Consider the following 25,289-nt stretch of genomic DNA (forward strand, 5'->3'; position numbering starts at 1 on the left):
GGCCAGCACAATGACCAACCACTTTTACTTTCCCCATCTTAAGTCAGATACCTATTAGAGTTGGGTGGATTCAGGGGCGTCTTAAAAATCAAAAATTTCAAAATCACAGCCTTCATGAAAATTTGAACCAAGGACCCTAGGTTCGAAAGCCGAGCGCTAAACCACCCAGCCACTGCGCCTTCATTAATGTGTGATAACATCAGTGCAACATTTAGAAATGTATAATTACATTTTACAAAGGATACTCACAACAGAGATTTACCTCATCTAGAATTTTACTTCTATCAAAAAATATAATTCTTCCAATATAAATGTCTTATATATATTGTAATAACTGAAGTGAGGCAAACTCAAAGAGACATTGATGTTTATTGACAGGACATCACAAATACACGTAGAACAACATGTCTTGAGCACAGCATCTTTACATCCGCTCTCACTTGGGCGGAAATCGTTGTCTCTCTCATGTCAACATCCGACTTAGTCTTATCACTAATAGTGCGAATCTTCTTTCTGCACTAGCCTGGATTGCGGTGCGCATGGCAGAGTTATAACAATATTATATCTTATATATTGATTTATTTCCAAAAAGGGACAACATGAATACGTTTATTGGACAAGAAAAAAAAAACAAGTATCGATTTTCTCCATATAATTGTTAGTGCAGTAACTGCAGTTATTTACCAAAGTGCTACTAAGCAGGTGTGATGATTGTTAAAATGTAAAAAAAAATGATTGTATATGATTATATATTTTGATTTATATTTATTTGGTATATTTTACACAGGTTAAAAGAGGTTTTATGCTTTCACAATGAAAAGAATAAAGTCAGAATTGTTGTCAAAAAGTAGAGAATTCTGGGAACCAAATTTGATTGACCAGACATATCGTCTGGAGCAGGCTTGTCTTGAAGTGTGACATGAATACGTTCAATTCTGTAATCATACAGGTGAGAGATGTTCACCACATAATCACCACCAACAGATTCGAATTCTGATTCACTCATTCCAAATGTATTTATATAGGCCATTTTTGTCACAGGATCATAGAAGGTAAACTTTGGTTCTTCTCCAACAAGGTCATTTTTATTTCTAAAGTGAGTCCACCTGAAAACATTTTCATGGCACAGTTATTACAATAAAATAAAATTAATTAATGTTACAATTTACATATTAAGCTAATTAAAATAAAAGGTATATGAAAATTGGGCCTAGTGAAATGTCCAGTATGGAGTGTCACCATAGAATGCTGACCTTGTTCTTCAAAACTGCATACTCTATAGAGTACAAACAATACAGTAGCCCAAAACACTCCTATAGAAGATAAACTATGTGGAGAGCTGCCTAATCTGGAAACTTCTTTGCAGTTCATCTGATCTAAAACATTACAATAACTCTGGTAATTCCTCGTGTTAAACGTTACGCTGTTGCGCACCATTAGCGTCGTCGCGGAAGTAAAACTATAATTTTGCCCTCTTCTTAGCTCAGTTCGTCCCGAACAGAAACATGTACACTATAAAGTACTGAAGGTTGGTCAGTGCAGGTGGAGGTCAGTCGATTGGAACTAAAGACGGCATGTGAAGCCGTCTGCTCTGTTCTCTTCGGGTGCTGCTTTCTCTTTCTCCAGTTTGCAAGTCTTTTCATTAGAGACGATGTCGTGATCGTTGTCCCTGATGCCAGCCACCTGACACATATAAGAGTTAGTGACGATCTCTATAGTTGCCATCAGGGCAGTTGGTCCTGCACGCCGCTTTAGTAGACCTTCTTAAAGGACATCCCGTGACATAGTTGTAGGCCCACAGGAATTCATGGTTTCAAAATATTGTCATTCTCAGCAACATCTCTCTGGTGACAACGGAAGTATAGAAGTCCGCTGGTTCAAGACCCTGTTGGTGGGTTCCTTGGCATTTGAAGTCTCCTCGACTACTACTCTGACTACTACTCTGACCATGTGGTCAGCTCTCAAAACGAGATTTTTTTTTACCCGCAATGCAATTGTGGCCCTTTGATTACCCCGTGCAACATGATACTTTCCATAAACAAGTGTATCTCGTGCTCCGCAACCAATACATGTCACTGTTGTGTCTGTTGTATTTATGTGTATTTTTCTGTTTTGTTGTCTTTCTATGAGAAAAGAGTCCTTGTAATCACAACACATTTCCTTAAGGATCAATAAAGCAGTCTTAGTCTTAGACTATCCAACAATGATGTGACAGTCATTTTTTTTTTAAAGTTCTAAAATTAAATTAAAAAAATAAATAAATAGAGAAGTAGAGAAAATTTAAGAACAAACTAAACGATCCTTTTTGCAGCTTTGATTATAAAAAAAAATGTCACTATAACTGAACTATCAAAATGAAAAAAAAAAGCTTAAAAAACAAGAGACAAAATACACTGTTGCCTGCAGGCACAGCACAATGCTGATTCTATGATAGCTAAAAAACGAGTCCATATGTATAGATTAAATAATAATTAGTACAGTCAGTATTAATACGTTATAGGAATCTTCAGTCATAAAAGATTTATTTTTCCATAAGCCAATTATGAGTCAAATAAAAAAAACTATAAAAACAAATTAACTCACTTGTAATTAAGCTGTTGGGATATATCAGTTTTTGCTAGGACTGTTAATTCTATAAAGTCTCCTAAAGCTATCTCTTGATTTGCATTGACTGGTTGGGTTAAATCAATAGGCACTGGAGAATATGTTTGAAAATACACATTTACAATCTTCTACAAATATGTAAACATCATTTTTCCCACTACCCATTTTCGGATGAGGTTGAAACTTTATACAGGTATTTATTGTCTGTGTCCCCATTATTAATATTATAAATAAATAAAACAAAAATAAAAATTATTACATTGCTGTAAAAATTCATATTTGACCCACCAATTTTTTATAAAAGAGTAGAAGGATTCTATATACTGTAGACACCTTCAAATATGCATTTTTTAGTTTCCAATATAAAAAATAATGCTTGGCACCTGGGGTTCAGTCCCGGAACAAACTAAGAGAGTTGAAAGCACTCCCCCCAGGCCCCCTAGTTGGCAAGGGAAATATGTCTATTTTCGTTCCAAAAAAAATAAATTATTTGACTAGAGTACAAAAGACGTACGAAAAACTGAAAGTTCTTCATATCATGAAAATGAATAAGGAATCTTATTATATTAATGTGTGTGTGTGAAACAGTGTGTGTGCAAGGGAAAAACACTCCACCCCCCCCCCTCGAAAAATATTCCTGGCTACACCCATACTTTCATCTCATTTGAAGTTATGAAACATATTCGCAACATTTAGTGTTTGTTTAGTTAGTACCAATTCATGTTAAAATAATGTACGTTGCAGTGTACTTCCTTGTTAAGGTACGTTGCATCTCTAAATGATATTTACTTTATAACTGAAAGAGATGATTTTACGTGGGAAAAACTATTTTAAATTACCTTAAATTAATTTACTAAGATTTATCTTAGAATTGTATCAATTTACCAATGTTTATCATAGGAAGAACAAATTATTTCCTGTACTATAGTTGTATTGTAATCCTAATTTTAGCCTACAATTGATTAAAATCTTGTTATAAAAAGTGTGTTCTGGCACCAATTACAACTTATAGCATCAGTGAGTTCAACGCATTGAAGCATGACTATCACTGATATTGGAATGTACTGGCCTAAAGTTAGTTAACTTACAAATAACATTGACACAAGCTTCACCCATTGTCTCTCCAACTGAATTAGAAACTATACACACGACACACATAATATCGTCTGGTTTTTTGATGGATTTGATTGTTAGTGAATTAGCCTTGACATCAATTTTGTTCCTGTCTGAAAATAAAATCAAACATTATGCATTTCGGAAAACAAGTACTTTATTACATAAAGAGTAAGGAATTTGTTTTAAATGTTACAAAATTGACATTGACTTTTTTAAGATTTTTAAAATGTAATCCTATATTGTAAAAAACAAACCTAAAAAACATCTGTCTTAATATTATGTTTTCATTGTTAAAAAAATAATTTCATATCAACATTATTCAACCATACAATAGTTGCTTTTTATTTCACCTTTAAAAATTATTTACCTATTACTTATTACCATATACTATTAGTAATAAAACTCTCTACACATTAATTACACATTGGAGTTGACCACAATTACCTCCATTCTCAAATTGTTATTTCTTTAGTTTTCAAGTATTAAAGTCTAAATTGAACAAGTGTATCTATTAATAGCTTTTTAGCCATAGAGACTGAAGAACCTCAGTGTAGATCTATGAGTGTGCACAGACTAAATTAAAAATGACTGTTAATTTCTCTCTTTAATTGTGCATTAAGCAAAGTTAAAAAAAATAATTAAAAATGTATACAAACAATTTGCTACAAACAATGAAATATCTCAATGAAAAATGTTCGTATGAGTGTATGAGTGACAATTGTATAAAGCGTTTAGATATGCATCCAGAACAAAGCAGTCAAAGAATAGTCTGAGGGGTATTTCAGGACTAATTTTATGAATAGGTGGCATTTTATGTTTTTTTTTTGTATCAGATGGAAAAAAGAGATTAAAGGCTAAGAAGAGGAAAGTTTTCTTTTAACCTATCACCAACAACTAAAGGGAAAGAAATCGTCCCTTTTAGACTTACTTGTATGTTGTCCAGTTTGTCTCCCATTGACATACCAAAGTGCAGGAGATGGAGGTGTCTCCCCAGAAGCTGACCTAGCTTCACATGGAATTGTCACATCTTTATTTTGGGAAACTGTTACATCTCTTGGCGCTTTGTTTTCATAGAAGATGGGTTTACCTATTTAATGAATTATATATCACATAAAAAATTAAAACCGTTATTTAATATTTTAGTAACAAGACGAAAAACAAATTCAGAAACAAAGTCCTGTTGATTAGCTCCCTTAGTGTTAAATATAGAACACCATTTTTCAGACAAGAAAAATTAATGAATACAAGTTTGTAATCATACATCAACAGTTCGAAACAAAACATTATTGATTTGTTAAAGTTTAGCCCACAGATATTATTTGATAACAAATTAAAAAAAAAATTAAAAGAAAGTGAAAGCCAGGATTTTGGGTTAGAGCAGAAACTAGCAAAGATATGTTTGAAAAAAAAATGCAGAAATCCAGAAACTGTTGATAAAGACATGCATTTAATATTGCCTTTAATCTGTGATGGCTAATCCCGCATTGCCGCAAGAAGTTCTCTTTACAATGTCTATTGATAGACTCAGCAGACTTTCACTCCAATAATTCGGTATCAGCAATCCCAAAATTCCAAAGGATAAACAATAGCTTTCTTTGTGATATTCAGATCCTTCTAGGAATCTACATCTACATGAAATCCATTTCATAATGAAAACGAGCTTGTCAAGAATTACTGCCTTGTAGCACTATATGGTACCGTGAAGCATGTCGGTTACCAATCCTTATTCAGCTCTTGCAGTAAAAAAAAAAGCTCCAGTTACATTATCGGGTCTGCACACAATATTGTGTCATAATTTCAGTTTCTATTGTGGCTGTCTGAGTTTAAGAAACATAAACAAGTGATGGGCTCTGCTCTCTACCAGAAAATGTTAGATTCGCCCAGCTAGAAAAAGTCTGATCAGTCTGTACTACGAATCAAACATGCTCATTGATACACACTGATACATTGATACACAATAATACATTGATACACACTGATACATTGATAGACACTAATACATTGATATACACTAATACATTGATACACATAGGGCTGGCCTTGGGACACTGCAACCTATGCTACTGCAGTGGGCCCCGTGCTAATTCTAGGTGTAAATTTTTAAATTAAACCATTACAACAGTGTTACCGCGGCTTCCTGATTTTCCAGAAGCACCAAGAAATCTCCTGGAATTATTAAAATGTACTGAAAACTCATAAAAATCTCCTGAAAAATAGTCAATGTGTCATCTTTAAGGCATATTTTACCAAATACCGCCAAAACTTAAATTTAACTTATCTTTCCCACTAATGCTTCTTTGTTGCAACTCAGAATATTTTTAACAATACCCGTAACTGTGTCATCTGGTGAAAGAAGCTTATCGCCCTCGACTAATTAAGAATTACCTGAGGTCAACAATTCACGAAGATAGATTGAACAATTCTTGCTATTGAGCCTGATTCATGTAGGAAACTCAATTCTGATGATATACCTTATGACTTCGCTACTGCAAGGCTCGTAAAGTAAATTTGATATTAATTTTGTAATCAGTAAAGAAAATAAAATGCAAATGCAATGTTTTTTTTTTCAAATATAAAATCTTAATTTTCACATATAATCTTTATCCCTACCCAAACTGTGCCCCGCGCAATCCGTTTCGCATATGGACCCGCAATTGTTAGGACCGGCCATGGATACACACTAGTACATTGATACACACTAATAGATTGATACTATTTGATACACACTAATACATTGATCCACACTAATTTGAAGACACGAATGTCCACGAGGAGGATACTGACTCCACTATACGTAAGACTATATTTCAATAGTAAAATTAAATAAAATTATAGCTTTTTATATAGCGCTACTTTCATGCTTATAGCACACTCAGAGCGCTATGATCCAGTGGGTGGAGGGATATCTGGGAAAAGGTTTTCCGTGCTGCGTTTAGGCGCTTATTAACATGGAATCAGGGATATGAATTCCAACAAAAATATCTGTACAACAGACTTACTTGTGACGTTGAGAAAAACTTGATGTGGATTACTTTCTCCAAAGTTATTTTTAGCCTTGCAGTAATAATTTCTCTCATCTTGTTCCAATAACTTGTAGATTATGAGAGATCTTCCATTTGATGACACATTGTATTTTTGGTTGGTGCTTATTATTGAGCCATCATCTAACGTCCAAGTGATGGTTGGTAATGGTTGCATTGGGTCACTGATGAAAAAATATCATATTTTACTTACAGATTTACATTTTTATTTCTTTGCCTTTTGTTTTTTGAACTAAAACAATTAAACATAAAATATAAAGTTTAGTGGTACGATTTAGTGGTTTGATTTTAGTCAGTCTTATTTTAAATACAACGAAAAATTACTTTTTTTTTTTAACAACTAGAAAACAAAAGAGACATTAGAAACTACCTTTTTAAAAAGAAAATACTTCCTTTAAAATTAATCGAACCAATGTTTTGCTCATAATTAACAAATGAATGTTAGATTTTAAAGAAAAAAAGAAATGTTTTACTTCATTTGTTGATTAACATGAACGAATAAAAACAAAACTCTTGGTATAAACTATCGACACCAAATCAGCTGTTAAATCTTACGCCATCTTGGTTGACAACAACAGTTACAAGGGATGTTACTCCCAAACACCGAGTGGTGCAACCTATATAAAACACACATCAACATCATTCTCGTCACACTCGTGAGTATAAAAAACAACAACCTTATTAAGTAAATGTATAAATCTACAAGACTTTATACTATTCTAATGCTAGCCATTGAGATCTACATATGGATGATGATGTTTAAAATATTCCTGAACATTAATTTATTACACTTTTAAGTCTTTAAGTGAATAATTCCTACCTGCGGAAATACCCGAAGACGTAGGCCGTATAATCCGTTCAAGATAAATATTTTCTCGTTCTCTAGCCAAATTAAACTGTATTTCTTTTGTCATTATGACACATTACAACGCTAAAGGTTTCTCAGTGTGGCCAAAGAGCTGGCAATTATTTTCTCCAAAGTATACAGGAATTGTCAAGTTTCTATGAAAATCGTTAGATCTATTTTCGAGATACATGCCTACCTACCCAGAAGGTTTCAACCAGTACGTTTTTGTTTCCATGAAGTTACGACTTGAATAGAGGTATTGTAATAACAACTATCGAACAAAAATGTCATGAATCTACTTACTATCCACTGAAAACACACTCTAGTCTAGCTGAGTGAGACATCTCGGCCACTACATTTGCAGAAAACCATTTTAGTACAGGAGCTTGACCTGTTTGAAACATTTAAACAGCTATTCACAAAAATGTTACAATAACAGGAGTAAAGAAAAGATAAATATCAAGTACAAAATATACAACTTGGCAGTTGCGTAGCTAGCCATGTGCGAGTGGTGCGGGCCGCACGGGGCATCAAGTGGTGAGGGGCATCAAACTAAGGATACATTTTGTAATTTTTTGTACATACATGAACAAAGACAAACTACTGAATTAGAAATGTCTACTAGAAATTAATTTACTTAATTAATTAATCAATCTCCTAAGTTCTTTCTTACATTAAACTTAAGCTGATAACCATGTTGAATCAAGTTTACTAGATTTGTTTAAATCTCTTAAGGCAACGCACATTTACACGCTGACTCACATTGTGTTACTCTATTGTTCAGTATGCTGGTTTCATCTAGATCTAGAGCTTATAAATAAATGATTAAACTCTAAAATAGCAGAATCTGGCACTGGGCATCGCGAACAAGTTTAAGAAGAATGACAAAGACACAATCTAGGTCATTTCTACATGTCTCCACAAATACATAACGAACCTATTGTGATATCGGATGATAATAAGCCAAATATTTTAACAGTTCACCTGACATCACAAAACTGGATCAATTTTTCAAAATGTTGAGGTTACTTGTCATGAATAACGACCATGTCTTTCATTGACATCATTTTCATTCATTATCTGCTCGAACCATTCTCTGAGTTTGTGGCTGGAATTCGGTCTGAAGCTGAAATCTATTCAGTAACATTTTTCGGTACAAAGGACTGTTTACACTCTTTTTATCGACTTCTGCACACCGCTGTGACGTCCTCAACAAAATAACTGAAACTTGCCTTCAACGCTTGGTTAATGTGCGCTTGAGCGCCAGAGGAGAAGTTAAGATAATTATGGATTCATAAAAAAAAATTATAGAAACTCTAGAGACATTGACTAGAAGAGATGAAAACTCTTCTACTAAGTCTGAAGCAGGAGGCGTGTTAGTTGTTATGCACTCTTCATTTTTTCACCTACCTTGGGTTTTTGGCCCCTGTATTAACTGAATAAAGGAAGCTGATGTCAGTCTTACCTTTACAAAATACATGTGCTCAGATGTGTTGATTAGCGCAGAACCTCAAAAGATGTATTAGCCACAAGATGCAAGACTAAAAAGATGATGATTGTGTATTAAAGATATAAGGATGGAAATTTATTCTCTCTTGGGCGGGACGTCTTGGGCGGGATAGTTCAAGAAATAATAACCTGATATGAGCAATATCATGATGTGGTAGATAAATATGCATTTTTGTCACCATCCCAACTAGTGAATCCTCAGATCAAAATCTTATCTTATCTTATATAATACAGAGGTTACTTCAAAAAAGAAGATGATTACGTCCTACGAGTCATGTATTTAGTCATGCATATCAACCAATGACCTAAACTCAGCCAAGTCACTGGTTTTCCTGGCTAGCTCAGGCAACCCATTCCATGCTCTAATAGCACTAGGGAAGAAGGAGTATTTGTACAAATTTGTCCTAGCATATGGGACGAGGAATGTGCCTTTATCTTTGTGTCTTTCAGAGTATTTTATTAAATTTTGTTTTTGTATTTGAAGATTATGGTTCAGTGTTTTATGTATGATTGCTACTTTACTTTTGAGCCTTCTGTCCTGAAGGCTTTGTAAATTTAGTGATTTTACTAAAGGTGTTACTCTAGTCAGATGTGAATATTCGTTTGTTATGAATCTCACTGCTCTATTTTGTGTCTGTTCCAGTTTTTTAATGTTTTCTTGAGTTGAGGGGTCCCAAACGGAGAATGCATATTCTATTATTGGCCTAACCAAGGTTAAATAACATTTTAGTTTTATGTTCTTATTTGATTTATAGAAATTTCTTTTAATAAATCCTAATGCTTTGTTTGATTTTTTTGTAGTTTCATCAATATGTGGATTCCATGACAGTTTTTCATTTATTATAACACCTAGGTATTTTGCGTTTTTAGTCTGTGTTACTGGTTTGCCATGAATAAGATAAGTGGAATTAATTTGTTTTAGTTTTTTTGTTACTCTTAACAACTGACATTTTTCTGGGTGGAAAGACATGCTCCAATTTGATTCCCATTTCTGTAATTCATCTAATTCTCTTTGTAAAATATCTGTGTCTTGTGTTGTTTTTATTGTTCTATATATTATGCAATCGTCTGCAAATAATCTGACTTTTGTTCCTGTTTATGTAAATTAAAAATAGTAGTGAACCTAATACTGTTCCTTGAGGTACACCTGAATTTACTGTTATCGGTGTTGATTTAGAGCCATTTATTATTACAGTTTGTTCTCTCCCTATCAGAAAATCTTTAATCCACTGATGCAGTGGACCATTAATGCCGAAATATTTTAATTTTTTAAGCAAACTATGGTGGTGAACTTTGTCAAAGCCTTCGAAAAATCTAGTAAGATAGCATCTATTTGTTCACTATTATCTAAACCTTTTGAAAAATCATCAATTAGTCCTATTAGTTGTGTTTCACATGATCTATATTTCCTAAAGCCATATTGGTATGGTGTGAGGACATTATGTTTGTCTAAGTGGTTTATAATGTTGCTACATATTATGTGTTCTAGGATTTTACATGTGATGCTGGTAAGTGATACTGGTCTGTAGTTTCCTGGGTTAGAATTTTCTCCTTTATTAAATAGGGGGGTGACATTAGCTTCTTTCCAGTCCTTTGTTACTCTGCCCTGGTTAAGTGAAGCCTGAAAGAGTATTTTGAACACTGGGGCTAGCTCATTGCTTAGTTCTTTGAGTAATCTAGCTGGAATACCATCAGGTCCGGACGCTTTATCTGGTTTGGTGTTGGCTAATAGTTTTTGAATTCCATTTTCTTGTACTACTATATCTTCTATGTTGTCTACTTAGTTCAAATTCAGTAATATGTCTTTGTCTCCTGGGGCTGAGAATGCTGATGCAAAGTATTTGTTTAGGATGTTTGCTTTAGTTTCATTATCATTATGTATTATGTTATGTTCATCTTTTAATGGCGCTGTGCCTGTTGTTTCCATTTTCTTAGACTTAATGTATGACCATAGGTTTTTGTTGTTATCTTTAGATATTACATTAGTTATGTATTCACTCTGCAGCTGTATGCTTACTTTTTGGGTTAGGTGTTTAATTTTTATAAACTTTTTGTAAACTCTTTCTGCGTTAGTTTCTTTAAATTTTCTATATAGGTTTTCCTTCTGTTTACAAAGCTTCTTTAGTCTATTATTAAACCAGCATTTATTTATTTTGCTTAATGTGTATTTAGTTGGTATATGATTTTCTATAATGCTTTTAAGATGGTTTTTAATGAAATTCCAGAGGTCATCGACTGGTTGGTTAATGTCTTTTTCTAATAAGAATGTTTGTTGAAAGTTTAATGCAGCTTGGTGTAGTTGTGTTAGGTTACATTTATTCCAAAGTAAGATTTTTCTTTTGGGTTTTGTATTGGCTACTGCTTTTATCTGACTGTGTATTTTTATGATCTCATGGTCTGATAGACCAGGGATAATTTCATAATCAACTACTAATCCAGGTCTGTTGGTTAAGAAGAGATCTAATGTGTTGTTTAATCTAGTTGGCTTTTTAATGATTTGATCTAAACTTAGGTTGTGTAAAGTATGAAAAGCTCATTTATGTCCTTAAGGTTTTGGTGTTTATCTATGGTAAGTGTTTTCCAATTTATATCAGGTAGGTTGAAATCACCCATAATTCAAAAAACTGCATTTTTATTTGTCTCTTTAAGTGTAGTAATCTGATTACATAGTTCCTGCATGTATTCTAAACTAGAATTTGGTGGTCTGTAAATGCTGCCTATTTTTAGGGATGTTGAGGTGGTATTAATTTTACAAAATGTTGATTCTATATTTTTTGAGTTAGGTAAGGTAATTTCTTCTGCTATAAGAGTGTTTTTTATTGCTAAAAGAACTCCTCCATGATTATCAGCCCTATCTTTTGTAAATATTTCATAATTACTATTGAAAATTTCTACATTATAAATTTCAGGATGTAGCCAAGTTTTTGTTCCTGCAATTATGTCTGGTTTCTCACATTCTAATAAAATTTCTAAGTTTCTGTTCCTGCAATTATGTCTGGTTTCTCACATTCTAATAAAATTTTTAAGTCTGCTGTTTTGTTCCTAATGCTTTGAAAATTTATTACTAAGGTTTTAAGGTATTCAATCTCGATAGTGCTCATGACGACATTGAGAAAAAAAGCATTTTATCTGGAGCAGTTTCTTCAGAAGCATTTGAACTTCTGAAACAAGGACCTGTTAGAGATATTGAGTTTTAATTTTAAAAATGTTGACTAGATGATACATTTGTAAATATTGTCTTTATTTTCATATTTGTGACAATTGTGGTAAGTGAGGTTCTGTGCCAGCAAAGTTTTGTTCAGACTCAGGCCGATCAAAGCCAATTCACAAACTTAGCCATTGTGGGGAAAAAAATAGGTTTAAATTTCGCCAGCAATTTCCCTTGTTTTATTACGTTTAATTTTTTAGAATGGTGGTGGGGGCATCACAAGGAGATGCCGCACTGGGCATCATATACCCTAGTTACGCCACTGCAACTTGGAGATTGCCAACATTATAAATACAAGAATTGGCATATTTCTAGGGATGCAGAATTGAAACAGAAGTGAATATTTCAAGAAAAAAGATTTGTATAAAGCAGTCTAGTTGTTCAAGTAATAAGAATATCATTTGTAAAGTAATGTGAACTAACATAATAAATAGCTTTGGGCTTAGGGTATATTGCTGTGTCCAATTGTCTACCTAACGGGTTACAGTTTAAACTCCGAGGAAACCATAGTTGTTGTTTTTTTTTTTAATTTGACTGAGTTGTTTTTAGTGAACACCAAAAGTCAGCTTGAACACCTTTTACATGTCCAACAAATTATTAAATAAGCCAATACATATTGTTCTATCAGCTCTATACTGGTCAGTTTTTTTCTAGATCAAATTGTTAGTCTGTTAGACTCTGTTATTGTAATATTGAGCTAAAGGTTCAGTAAAACAAACATAGATGTACTCTTGAAATTGATATATATATATATATATATATATATATATATATATATATATATATATATATATATATATATGCTTATTCTTATACGTTTTTACATATGGACATAAAATCGTAGGAACTAGCTTTCTCTATTCTATACTTGACCCCTAGTACTTCCTACCACCATTTTGTCCTACGTAGTTCTGCTAGACTGTTATTGAGTTGAAGTCTTACGCATTATGTTTCAAGATGGCAGGTACGTTGTCCATAACATTACATATTTTATCTTCGAATTCGACCTTACAAACTTTATGAGGAACACCATTGTTTCACACAAAATAAAATAATCTTTTATATAAGAATCCAAAGCACAAAAAGAGCGTCCAATTAGCAGTATATTTTTCAACGAAAATTGAGAGCAAGGAAAATATTAAAAAAAAACTTTTTAAAAACAAAATATATTCTATAAGGAAAAGAACGGCACAATTACTGCTAAACATTTAAATATTCTAAAGTTTACCTCCCTTTTTCTTTCTTAAATTATTATTAAATTACCACTAAATAATTGACTTCGTTTATAGAAGGAAAGAACAAGAGAATTTGAGGGCATGAAAATTGTGTAGGTGAGTAGGGAGCGTTGTAATGCAGTACGTTTTATCGAAGGGTTTAAGAGTAATCCTGTCAAAATAAACGTACATACCAAGCAATTTAAACTATAGCGTAGATGGGTATCAGCTAGTATATATTATTTATTTATTTATTTCAAAGAAGCATAGAGCTACTTTTCAGATACAGAACAGTATGTAAACCAGCTTTTAAGCCTACCTGGAATCTGAGTTACAGGTGTAACATACAGATTGTATGCATCCCCGAAAACAATGTTGGCACTGCTTCGACCTGACAGACCACACTTACTACCAAAGGGATCACTAGCATCAGTTGTCTTGGCATAATTTATGTGCAGATCCCCTAGGTTAGAAAATAGTTTATGAAATGAAATGTATAATAGCACTGCACAAGTAATTCTGACTTTGATTTATAATATTTGAAGAGAATGACTTTATTTAAAAGTAGTGTATGCATTTTTTATTTGCTACAGTTAATATTAATTCAATAAAATAAAGAGCAGTGAATTTATGTTTAATTAGTAAAGGTTATAGTTACATTTGGTTAAATAGCTCAGAGAGTTATATTGTAAACAAATGTGGCCTATAAAGGATAATAATTTTGTTAGCTTCATTTCAGTCAACAAATTATCTGCCCCTTATCAATGATGGATCCATAAGAGTTTATTGAGAGTGGTGGATAAGTGGTAAAACGCTTGGATTCTGAACCAAGTGGTCTCGGGTTCAAATCTCGGTGAAGACAAAGTTTTGGATTTTGGGATTTTAGAACGCTACTGAATCAAATCTACTCCTAAAGGTTCCAGACATTAGTTGGGTAAAGTAAAGGATGTTATGATCACACGACGCTCTGGATAAACTGGGCTATAAAAACAGATGATCTTTACACCACCAGCCCCGTAGATTGCGAGGTCTGAAAGGGATACTTTCTTACTTACATAATTAGCAATGAAATCAGTACTAGCACAAATGTTGTCACAGAGAAAGCTGTTAATTAATTTCTATTACAAACTGACTGTCAACTTCATAATTTTTATCAAGGTTACTAATAACATAAATAATTGGGCCTAAACAAGATTAAGTTAACTTGTTAATTGAACAAAAATGGTTATACGTTATAGGTTTTTAAACTTATGTATTGCATAATATAAAAATTGAGAAAACGCTTACCATTTTGGTCAATGTACAGTCGACCATCATCTAATGAAAGCATGTCATTACTTTTAGAATACCAGTTGTAGTTTATACTTTCAGCCACTACTTCTAGTTTGTCCTTTTTACAAAATAATTTGACATAGTCATATTGTTTGATGCTAACTGGTTCAGTAGCAAGGTTACTATCCGGTCTCAGAAAGCCTGTTTGCAGAAACATAACATAACTAAGGTAGATTATAACACTAAAAGTTGAACACATTAATTTTTTTTAAGATTTTGTAATATTTGTAGATCCCTTAACTTTCTTTAAGCAATAAAATACAGTTAGAAAAAGAAATGAAAACGATATAAAGCAATGGGGTGGCGATATAAAGGAAGCTTCAGAAAAACTTTAGAAAATGAAAGGAGAAAATTGGAAGAGATTTGAAAATAAAAATTTACAATTTACAATGACAAGGGAGTCTTATAGAAAACTAGCTGTAGCCAACTAGCTAATATTAGCAGAAATTTTCACACAAATTATCTTAGGGTTTATTCCAATACTTTTTTGTTATCAATACCTCCATAATCATGGACTTTATTCGAAGGTACTTTGAGTATATCAGAAAGCTTATTGTAGTTTACCATGGTGACAATCACATGTAGTTATGTACCCACGTGACAAACTCTTAACGTGATCACGTGTCTAATTGTTCCCTCTTGCCCTCCCCCATCTACCATCTTTTTTTTTCTCTTCCTACACATGAAGAGTCCTATTTCTTGAATATCTTGCCCATTAAATAAGACCCTCAGTTTTGATCTATTTCGGCTGGCGCTACAGCTTGTGTCTTCTTTTGTCCATGATGGTGTCTTTCCGCTCATCTCTCTAATCTGTTTGGCCAAAAGCTAATCGATTGAAACATCTATCAACATCCTTTGTCTAATCACTGAATATATCACTGACATTTCATTTAGGATAGTGGGAATTGCAAACATAAAAACTAACCGAATGTGCACAAGTCCTTTTAAAACTAGATCTGGACTAGATCTAGACAATAATTTATGATCAAATTGAAGTAAAAGATTTTTATGATAGTTATTCATATCTCAAAACTTAATTTATAACATATATGGAACATATGTCTTGACTACATTATCCCAAGTTACCAACGCATAGACTGTGCATCTAGACAAATAGAGCCTTTTCATTAGCCCACACTTCTCAAAACATAGTTTTTTTTTGTTGTTGTTTTTTTGCAAAAACACATTGAACATTAAAAAAATATCCGTATGCTTTCCAAAGGGAAACTATTCAAGTCTAAATTGTAAGCAATTACAAACATTTTGGGAGGAAGGGGAAAAAATACAACAGAAAACACGCATCTAGGATAACATCGTTGATTGATTCAGCAGAAAGAAAAGGGATAACTGGGATAGCGTCCAATAAGTGAGATATATTTCATAGCAATATTCACCGCGTATTTACATTTGTATTCTTTCTATATTGCCTAATATATCATTGGCGATATTCCGATAAGTGCCGTTTATTATGATACTCCATTTCCCTATATTTCCAGATCTGATCGCTATTTTCAGGTCTCCTTATTTCTATTCAAACGTATTGACGCCTAGGTTTAGACAAAATGATTGCATTCTCACATTCTTGACCTTAAAACGTTAGAGACAGAAAGGATTGCGTCCCTTAAAAGGAGTTACAGTGTAAGTCGACAATCACTTGTTGTAGCCTAGTTAACAATATCACTTCACCATTCACACCTTTTTTTTACTTTTTGACCAATAGTACCTTGTTGATTATCGACCTTCCTTTTGTCTTATGTCCCCTCCTATAGAATTGCGTCCCATTTTGTACCGCTAATGTTCTCATTGACTCGCATTGTTTGGTATTACCGTACCCTGTGTATATCAGTGCTTGACAGCAGCTAAACTTCACCGGGTTCCTGATCCTACACTTCTGACTTGAGTCCTAGCTTGTGAACTAGATTCCCTTTTCAAGTCCGTTACTAAAGGAATTTATTTATACATTCACCGGTTGAGACATTAGCTTTTTTATCTGCACCTAAAGGGAGCTCCCAGTCTCCCACAAGTGCATTCATCAAGTGGACACCATCTCTCTCTCATCAAGTGGACACCCTCTCTCTCATCAAGTGGACACCCTCTCTCTTATCAAGTGGACACCCTCTCTCTCTCATCAAGTGGACACCCTCTCTCTCATCAAGTGGACACCCTCTCTCTCATCAAGTGGACACCCTCTCTCTCATCAAGTGGACACCCTCTCTCTCATCAAGTGGACACCCTCTCTCTCATCAAGTGGACACCCTCTCTCTCATCAAGTGGACACCCTCTCTCTCATCTGCCGTTACAACGTCCTGTGATAAGGTGATATTCTCGTCCACTTTCGTAGCTCTCCTGCCAACATAAGGCCCAGTAGCAACTAACGGACGTCCAGCCATCGACACTGCTCGGCGTGAGAGTAAATAGACCCTAAAGTCAACCACACCAACTTCACATCCGTTGACAGCCTTGACACGACAACATCATACAAAAATATCATATATATATATATATATATATATATATATATATATATAGAGAGAGAGAGAGAGAGAGAGAGAGAGAGAGAGTAGGTGATGAAGGGAAATAACCTATTTGAGATGCTAGCTAGCTGTGTGTATGTAAAATTGCCTTTAGATCTTTTAAAATGTACGTTAAACACTTTGACATAAGAGGTCATCAAACATTTACGAAGAAAACATTTCCAGAGTTATGTATAATTTAAAATAATCAATTCATTAAATTATTTTTAGATGTGGCACATTTTGTTTCAAGCAATTGATGTATCAGAAAGAATTCAAAGTGCTGATACAGTTTGGACTCAAATGCTAAATCTATGAAACATTTTATTTTGTTGTAGATAAACATAAACTCAAATGGGTGCCTTAACAGCGTGGTTTTCCCAAATACTTTAAGTAACTCTCTAGGAAAAAAAATTTATTGTTAAAAAATCTTAATCAGGCTATTACTCTAATAGTTAGAAGGCGCAGTGGCTGAGCACTTGGCTTCTGAACCAAGAGTTCCTGGTTCGAATCCTGGTGAAGTCCTGACTTTTTAATTTTGGGATTTTTGGGCTACTTTGAGTAAATTTAACCCAGCTCTAATGACTTCCTGACATTAGTTGGGGAAAGTAAAGCGATTGGTTGTTGCGCTGGCCACATGACACCCTCGTTTACCATGGGCCACATAAACAGATGACCTTTACATTATCTGCCATATAGATCAAAAGGTCTGAAAGGGGAACTTTTTTTTTTATTACTCTAATATTTCAACTTTGTCTAAACGATTGACTCACGATATTTTTTAATAGTGACTGGTTGAGAGACACTGACAGCTGTAGTTTGTTCCAAAACATTTGATGCATAACATCTGTACTCTCCTTCTTCTCGCTCTGAAAACCCTTTAAAAGTTAAGTCACCAGTGTTGGCATCATAGGTAATGTAGCTACTAGGAGGGATATCTTGGTTATTTCTTTTCCACTGAAATCTAAAAAAAACACAAGATTTCTAAGAGAGTTTGTGTTTTCAAAGAAACTCACAGGCGGCCCCAGAAGGGTCTTCTGCTTTGTGGGCGATGCGGGTAAACAACAGTTTCAATATTTCCAACAGACTAATAGCAAACAAAATCTTACACTAACTCTCTATACAAATCAGAAGTGTGTGGTTAAAAAGTCTTGTGGACGTGATTATATTGTTTGGCTGGCTGACGTTATTCTTATTATTTTTTAATATTAGTATCTGATATGATATCAGACACCAGGAAAAGAAGACAAATGAGTTTGTACTATTACAAGTCAACACTCTAATGACTAAAAGGAGGAACTCCTCAGTACAGTGAAGAGACATCAACTGACTGGGTTTGGTCATATTGTAAGACATGACTCACTGTCTAAAGACATCCTTCAAGGTACAGTGGAAGGATGCACGAAGAAAGGGTCGACCGAAGAAAAGCTGGATGGATAATGTAAGAGAATGGACCGGCCTCTCTCTTGGTGTCCTTCTAAGAACAGCTATTGACCGGGAAAAAAAATGGGGGATTTGGTTATGGGAACTGTCATAGCTCCGCTTCAACGCAAGTCAAGGGACAGATGATGAGATGATGATTTCTAGTATTATTTCATTGTTAACATTCAAAGTATTCAATAAATGTATTGCTATGAGGATATGGATCAGTGTAAACTTGTCCTGACAGATGCGATTAAATAGTCATCTATTTTCTGTTTGAACTAATGACAAAGGTAAAGGTGAAACACCATACTCTTATTTGTAACCTCAGAATGAAGTTCTTCCCTATGATCAAGAGTCTAATGGACCTTTGGGTAAGAATACAATAGTTATAACTAATAATAAACACTACATAATAAATCTTGTTTTGACAAATGATTAATTTACTTACATTCAACAAAATTTTCCAACAAAATTAAAAGTATTTGGTAAATTGCTAGTAGCTCGTATATAAAAGGGAAACATTGAATTTGTATGTTGAGCATGTATTTAATAATTTTATATTGCAAATGATGAAATTTGAGCTTGGTGCTTCAGATTTATTTCTTTTAAACTTAGGACTTCCTGAGCAGGGTTTGCCCTAACAATTTCGGGGCCCTATTCAAAACGGACCCCTCGGGATCCCGTCTGCGTAGGGATAAGGGTAATAATAGAAAATTAAGATTTTGTATTAGACAATAAATTTGTATACATTTTATTCATTCTAACTAAGTACAAAATCACGATTAAGTTAACTTAATTTTTCGAGCCTTGCGTGTAGCGAAGTTATACATTATATCATCAAAATTATGTTTCCAACATGGATCACGCTAAATAGCAAGAATTTCCCAATTGTTTAATCTATCTTCGTAAACCGTTGATCTCGTATTAATTGATTAGTTTGAGGTGCGAGAAGCTTATTTCACCAGATGTTACAGTAAGGGATATTGTAGTCGGAATGTTACAAGTACTTTGGTAAAGCAGTGTATCGTTCATTATCTACCGGGGTTTTGATGTTACAAAGTACTTTGGTAAAGCAGTGTATCTTTCATTATCTACCGGGTTTTGATGGAAGTTGGTCGAATAAGCCTTAAAAATTCTGTATCATCTGCTAATTCTCGCCCACATATATCTGCTGACTGCTCTGCTGATGACGTCAATGCTTGCTTAAGAATTGCTATATACTGATAAGAAACCCAAATAGATTGTTGTTTGTTTTCAGTTGTTCAAATCTCGGGCCTATGAAATTGCGGGGCCCACTTCGGTCACATAGGTTGCTGTGGCGTAAAGCCGGCCCTGTCCCTGAGTCCACCCAAATCTAATCGGTACTTGACAACAGTTGGGGGCAAGTAAAAGCGGTAGTCATCGTGCCAGATCGAAAGACCTTAAAGAATTTATTTTACTTTTTTTTATAAAACCGAGAATACTAAATGTTTAATAGCAATAAAATGTCTTGACGTTTCAAGAATTATTTTATTATGACTAGATCTACGTCGACAAATATTTTAGATTGTAACCTGAAAATTTAACGAACTTTTAGAGCGAATTCATAAAGATTTTTTTTAATAAATAAGTTTTAATTTTCTTTTTTCTAAAACGTAGGAATGTCAATATTTTTTCTAGTTTTTGAGATCTAAGCGTCACGGACGGAAGAACATACTAAAAGACCACATAAAACAAATAGGCGTTTTTTTCCCCAACTTGTAAATTGTTAAAATCCCAGAGATTCGAATTTAATGGACATGTGCTTTTTTTAAATTAAAAAAAAAAATAAATAAATTTGGAAAATCGTTTAAAGCACATTTTCCAGATTTATTAGCAATACAAATACATGGTTAATCTTTTAGTTCACCGATATGAAAACATTACTCAATAATCGATCGTGTTCAATGTTTTCACACTTCTCTTTTTTGGCAAGGGTTCGAGACGAAACCAGACAGATGTACAGATGAGGAAGTGAAAATGTGTACACTAAGAAGTGACTACTTACGTTGGTTTTGGTATACCAGTAGCTTCACATTTGACAACAAAGTCAAGTTCACCCTTGTACAAAGTCACTGCTTCTGTTGGATTTGTGATGTCTGGAGGACTAAGCAAGACTACACAGATTTCAAATATACAATTTATACTCTGAATATTTCAACTGATATTTTATAGTGTTATAAACAGGTTGTGTAGTATTGTTTTGAACTCAATATATTCATTAGTAAACATAGAAGAATGTATTTTATAGATTTAATAATAGCAAATGACTTTGGATTATACGTCTGTTACGGCTGTTATATCCTTTTTTAATAATATATGGAAGCAACTATGATTAATATTAAAAATTTAAATTTTGATCAATTTAAAATGGACGGCCTTAGTTAAGTGAAGACATAGGTGAAGTAAAATTCGTAGCCCCTCTGAATGAAATAAAGGATAAACGAATGAACATTGCAATTTATTATGTATCTCTATTTAAATCAATGAACTATAAAGATGACTAGCTCTAACACAATTTGCATAGCCGAATACTAGCTTTAAGTAAGCTTCGTAAAACATATTTGTGCAGACGTCATAACATAAACTTTTAACGACAGTCACCTGATGGCAGCAGTCCGGAATTAATTGTTTACTTACTGCCAGGCTGTGTCCAATAATTTATTTCTAATTTCAATTTGGATAAATCAGGGCTGTCGTCAACAAATAGGAATCCCAGAAAATATTCAATGATCTCTAATGTTGTACTCAAAATGTTGAATATTTGGAAAATCACAGTAACTGGCTCTTGTGTTGAGCATCCTCTGTGCAGTCCAAAACGTTACAATAATACTTTGAATTGCATTTGTCTTTCATGGTCGCATCACTGACCAGATTACCTCACTTTAAATTCTTGTGCCTTATTAAGGATTATAAATTTCTTCGTTTTGAATACCAAATACCAACGAATAGCAAACAACATTCCATTGTTTGTTTGAAACTATCTAGTCCCATTGCCCTTGTTTCTTTTTGTGCCATTAGTTTCGTGTTTTCATTGTTATTTTGTTTCCCTCTAACCGATTGTTCAGTTCATTCCAAGCAACGAAAGCATGAAATCGCTTCATGAACGGTTCAAGATCAGCTACAACACTAGAAATGGTTTTCCACTAACTATGTCCTTCAATTGTGGGGTTGCTGTTTAGTGAGAACAATCGGGCACAATACCAAAATGTAGTATTTTTATAGTTAGGAATTAACCAGCCAAAATATCTAAGCGTTCACCATTTCGTAACTTTCTAAAAACACAATTCCAACAGAGAATGCTGCTTTTCATCTTGATATCCTTTTTCAGCCAAGTAAACGACTTCTTGATTGCTAATTGATGATGTTCATAAGCCTGAATTGAAGTTGAAGTCGATATGCTGGCTCCTGTCTCCATCCTTTAAACCTGCACTTCCGTGACCGTGTCCGTGACTTTAAACATGCACTTCCGTGACCGTGTCCGTCAATTTAAACATGCACTTCCGTGACCGTGTCCGTGACTTTAAAACTGCACTTCCGTGACCGTGTCCGTGACTTTAAACCTGCACTTCCGTGACCGTGTCCGTGACTTTAAACCTGCACTTCCGTGACCGTGTCCGTGACTTTAAACCTGCACTTCCGTGACCGTGTTCGTGACTTTAAACCTGCACTTCCGTGACCATGTCGTGACTTTAAACCTGCACTTCCGTGACCGTGTCTGTGACTTTAAACCTGCACTTCCGTGACCGAGTCCGTGACTTCTTGCAACTAATGAAACGATTCGTTGACTATTTCTAAAGCCATCTGACTACTTTGACCTAGTGTTAGCGTTTGTATAAAAAAAAGTGTGTATCTTCTGAGTACTGCCGAAAGTAGCAGTGGCTGAAGAGTAAAAAAGTTAAATATAGAACGAATTGTAAATCTTTCGCTTTTTGTTTGTGTTTTGAAGCACCAGAACTAAAAATAACGTTTTGTCATCCAGCATAGGTAGTCAAACAGATATATCTAAACATTGGTCAATATGCATTGAGTCCTAGAAGAGACTAAGAATTGTAGACATAGAGTCAAAGAGCTCTGCTATCTTGAGATTGTATCGAAGTTTTCCTGTACGAGGCACCCACCAATAGGAGACCCTCGAAGTATGTCTTTGCTTAAGGCCGACCCTGGAAAGTTATTTGAAACAGAAAGGGCTCATAATAAACAATACAAAAAGTAGTTGTAACAATATTAGTTTGGATAAATCTGTGCAATTAGAAACATTTTGACCAATTGTATTTTGTTTAGCTCTATTTCATGCTTTTAGCTTTCTCAATACGGTATGATCCTATCACTTGTCTGGACTAGTTGGGAAAACGAGGGGGGGGGGGGAGAAAAATATATCTGGTTGAATTTCACCGTAATTATTTTTTATTTACAAAACAAAAAAAAAAAAAGAAACGACCTGAATTCAAACTCATGACTAAAGCCTCCCCTGGCCGACATTCTAACCACTATTAATGAAGTTAGTATGAAAATAGAAGATTGTATAGCTATCTATTGTTTGATTCAAACTTACTTTAAAGCGGCGACCTATAAAGGGAACTAATTTAGCTGATACCAACACCTCAGTCAAGTACATTTTTTTTCCCTTGTTCGAAATACCACACAAAGTAATTAATTTCCAATAGTTAATTAACTAATTGATTAATATTTATTTATTGATTCTTGTGCTGTCAGGTAAAATAAATAATTGTGCAAAATTTTTGCTGAATCCGAATCTGGGTGTTTCGATATAACGTGTACAGATTTTTTACTAGACAAACAAATACACAAATAGACAGACATTGATTTAAGCTTTGTAAGAAAATCTTTTTCGAATTTAATTTTTCACATACAAGTAGGCTGGCTAGTAACGTTGATTGAGCTCTGCGCTAATAACGCAAAAGTCGTGGGTTCGATTACCATTATACTGAACATATTTTTTCTGTATATTTGTCAATAACCAATAAAATGTGTCTGTAATTTGCATAAAAGAGAACATCAATTTTGTCTCGTTTATTTTAGGACTTATTTCTGTATACAGAAGAACTCTTTTTCTTAACAAAATAAAATTACAAAATTAGCCATGTAGTTGGTGGCACTAAAACTGTAAGAGATTTGTCAGCAAAAAATATTTTACTTGGCACTTCTCAATATACAATTATTGTATTTTTTAGAGAATTCTTTACATAATTTTATACAAATTTTTTCTTAGATCTTGTAGTAAAAACAAAATAGGAAATAGATATATTACCATCTGTAATACAATGATTTGTGAAGAAAAAACTGTTTAGCAGCAGTAGGGACTTAAGCTGTAACATGTTAATGATGTCTTGAAAGCAAAATTTCTGATTTAATCCCACCTGTAAAAAAAAATATGTTTCAATGCAACAACCATGCTTAAAAAAGGTTAACACCTGGAATTGGTGTTTAGATTTCCCTAACTGCTTCCTTCCAAAGCATCCGACTCCAATCTCATCATCGTTCTGTGTTTATCAGGTGAGTTCATCCCTTCTATCGCTGATTACCCTTGCATGACCAGGGCGTGTAACAATGAGCGAACGGGCGCCTCTGAGTCCGCCCAGCTCTGATAAGTACCTGACTTTAGTTGGGGACAAGTAAAGGCGGTTGTTCGTTGTGCTGGCCAAATCGGCACAAAGGTCACGGCCAAATGACACCCTCGTTAACCATGGGCCACATAAACAGATGACCTTAACATCATCGGCCCCATAGATCCCAATGTCTGAAAGGGAAACTTTACTAATAGAAATAATCTATAGCAACAATAAATCCCTAGTTGTTAAAGTAACAGTATTTTAGATATCGATCACCATCAAGTACTTTTAAAACTATTTCTGTACTTCCGTTGCTAAATTATGTCGTGAAATAGCTTCTGTATAACACACATAAAATGAAATGAAATGAAAACAAATACATTGTCGCTAGTGGTTTAGGCGATCTTATTATTTATGATTAAGGTTTAATGATGAAGTAAGGTTATACTGAACCTGTCAATAGCCTGTTGAAGACTTGAAAAGCCGAATCGTTTGTTTTCCCGTAGAGTTAAAATAACCACTGGTTTAGGTGATGTATTAAATAATTGTCGCTAGTAATTTAGGCGATTTGAACGTTTCAAAAGTTATCTCGTTAAAGTTTTGAAAAATAGTTTTAAAAATCTATTCACGTGAAGGCAAAGATAGAATAGTTGTCAATACTGGTTTATGTCTGGTCGATAGCTTAGACGAGCTGAAAGGACTCAAGCTAAACTTGAATATGACGTAAGGCTATCCTGACCTTGTCTATCAATATCCGGTTGATGACTTGAACATAAATACTAGGTTATCCACCAAGTTCAGTACTAAGGTTCCCTTTCTATGTATTTCCAAGTAGTGTAGACCTGTAGCAGGTTCATTGTCATCGAAATAAGACCCAAGAACCTTTCCG

The 25,289-nt window shown here is 34.1% G+C and overlaps 1 protein-coding gene across 3 annotated transcripts; it reads right to left on the bottom strand.

Annotated features, from left to right (window-relative positions):
• Nucleotides 1–350: 350 nt before the first annotated feature.
• Nucleotides 351–25,289, bottom strand: LOC106056359 (neuroglian-like). Of its 3 annotated transcripts, XM_056015042.1 has the most exons (13): nucleotides 25,085–25,289; nucleotides 24,854–24,881; nucleotides 24,100–24,208; nucleotides 20,836–20,944; nucleotides 18,158–18,348; nucleotides 14,827–15,012; nucleotides 13,859–14,002; nucleotides 7,912–7,999; nucleotides 6,720–6,925; nucleotides 4,649–4,807; nucleotides 3,693–3,830; nucleotides 2,584–2,695; nucleotides 351–1,106 (listed from the first exon to the last, which is right to left on the bottom strand). In XM_056015042.1, exons 3-13 carry the CDS (start codon nucleotides 24,164–24,166, stop codon nucleotides 809–811), a joined length of 1,698 nt encoding a protein of 565 aa, XP_055871017.1. In that variant the 5' UTR covers nucleotides 24,167–24,208; nucleotides 24,854–24,881; nucleotides 25,085–25,289; the 3' UTR covers nucleotides 351–808. The 3 variants fall into 3 exon arrangements, with proteins under 3 accessions (XP_055871017.1, XP_055871016.1, XP_055871018.1); XM_056015041.1 differs by having other exon boundaries at nucleotides 24,854–25,289; XM_056015043.1 differs by lacking the exon at nucleotides 24,854–24,881 and having other exon boundaries at nucleotides 25,140–25,287.

The sequence above is a fragment of the Biomphalaria glabrata genome, chromosome 17, assembly GCF_947242115.1.
Source record: "Biomphalaria glabrata chromosome 17, xgBioGlab47.1, whole genome shotgun sequence".
NCBI classification, from domain to species: Eukaryota; Metazoa; Mollusca; class Gastropoda; family Planorbidae; genus Biomphalaria; species Biomphalaria glabrata.

Coding starts and splice junctions, on each gene's coding strand:
- LOC106056359 (XM_056015042.1), bottom strand. CDS start 24,166: ATGTTACAGCTTAAGTCCCTACTGCTGCTAAACAGTTTTTTCTTCACA. Junction 18,349..20,835: donor ACTGGTATACCAAAACCAAC/GTAAGTAGTCAC, acceptor TGTTTTTTTTAG/ATTTCAGTGGAAAAGAAATA. Junction 6,926..7,911: donor GAGTGTGTTTTCAGTGGATA/GTAAGTAGATTC, acceptor TTTTTTCATCAG/TGACCCAATGCAACCATTAC.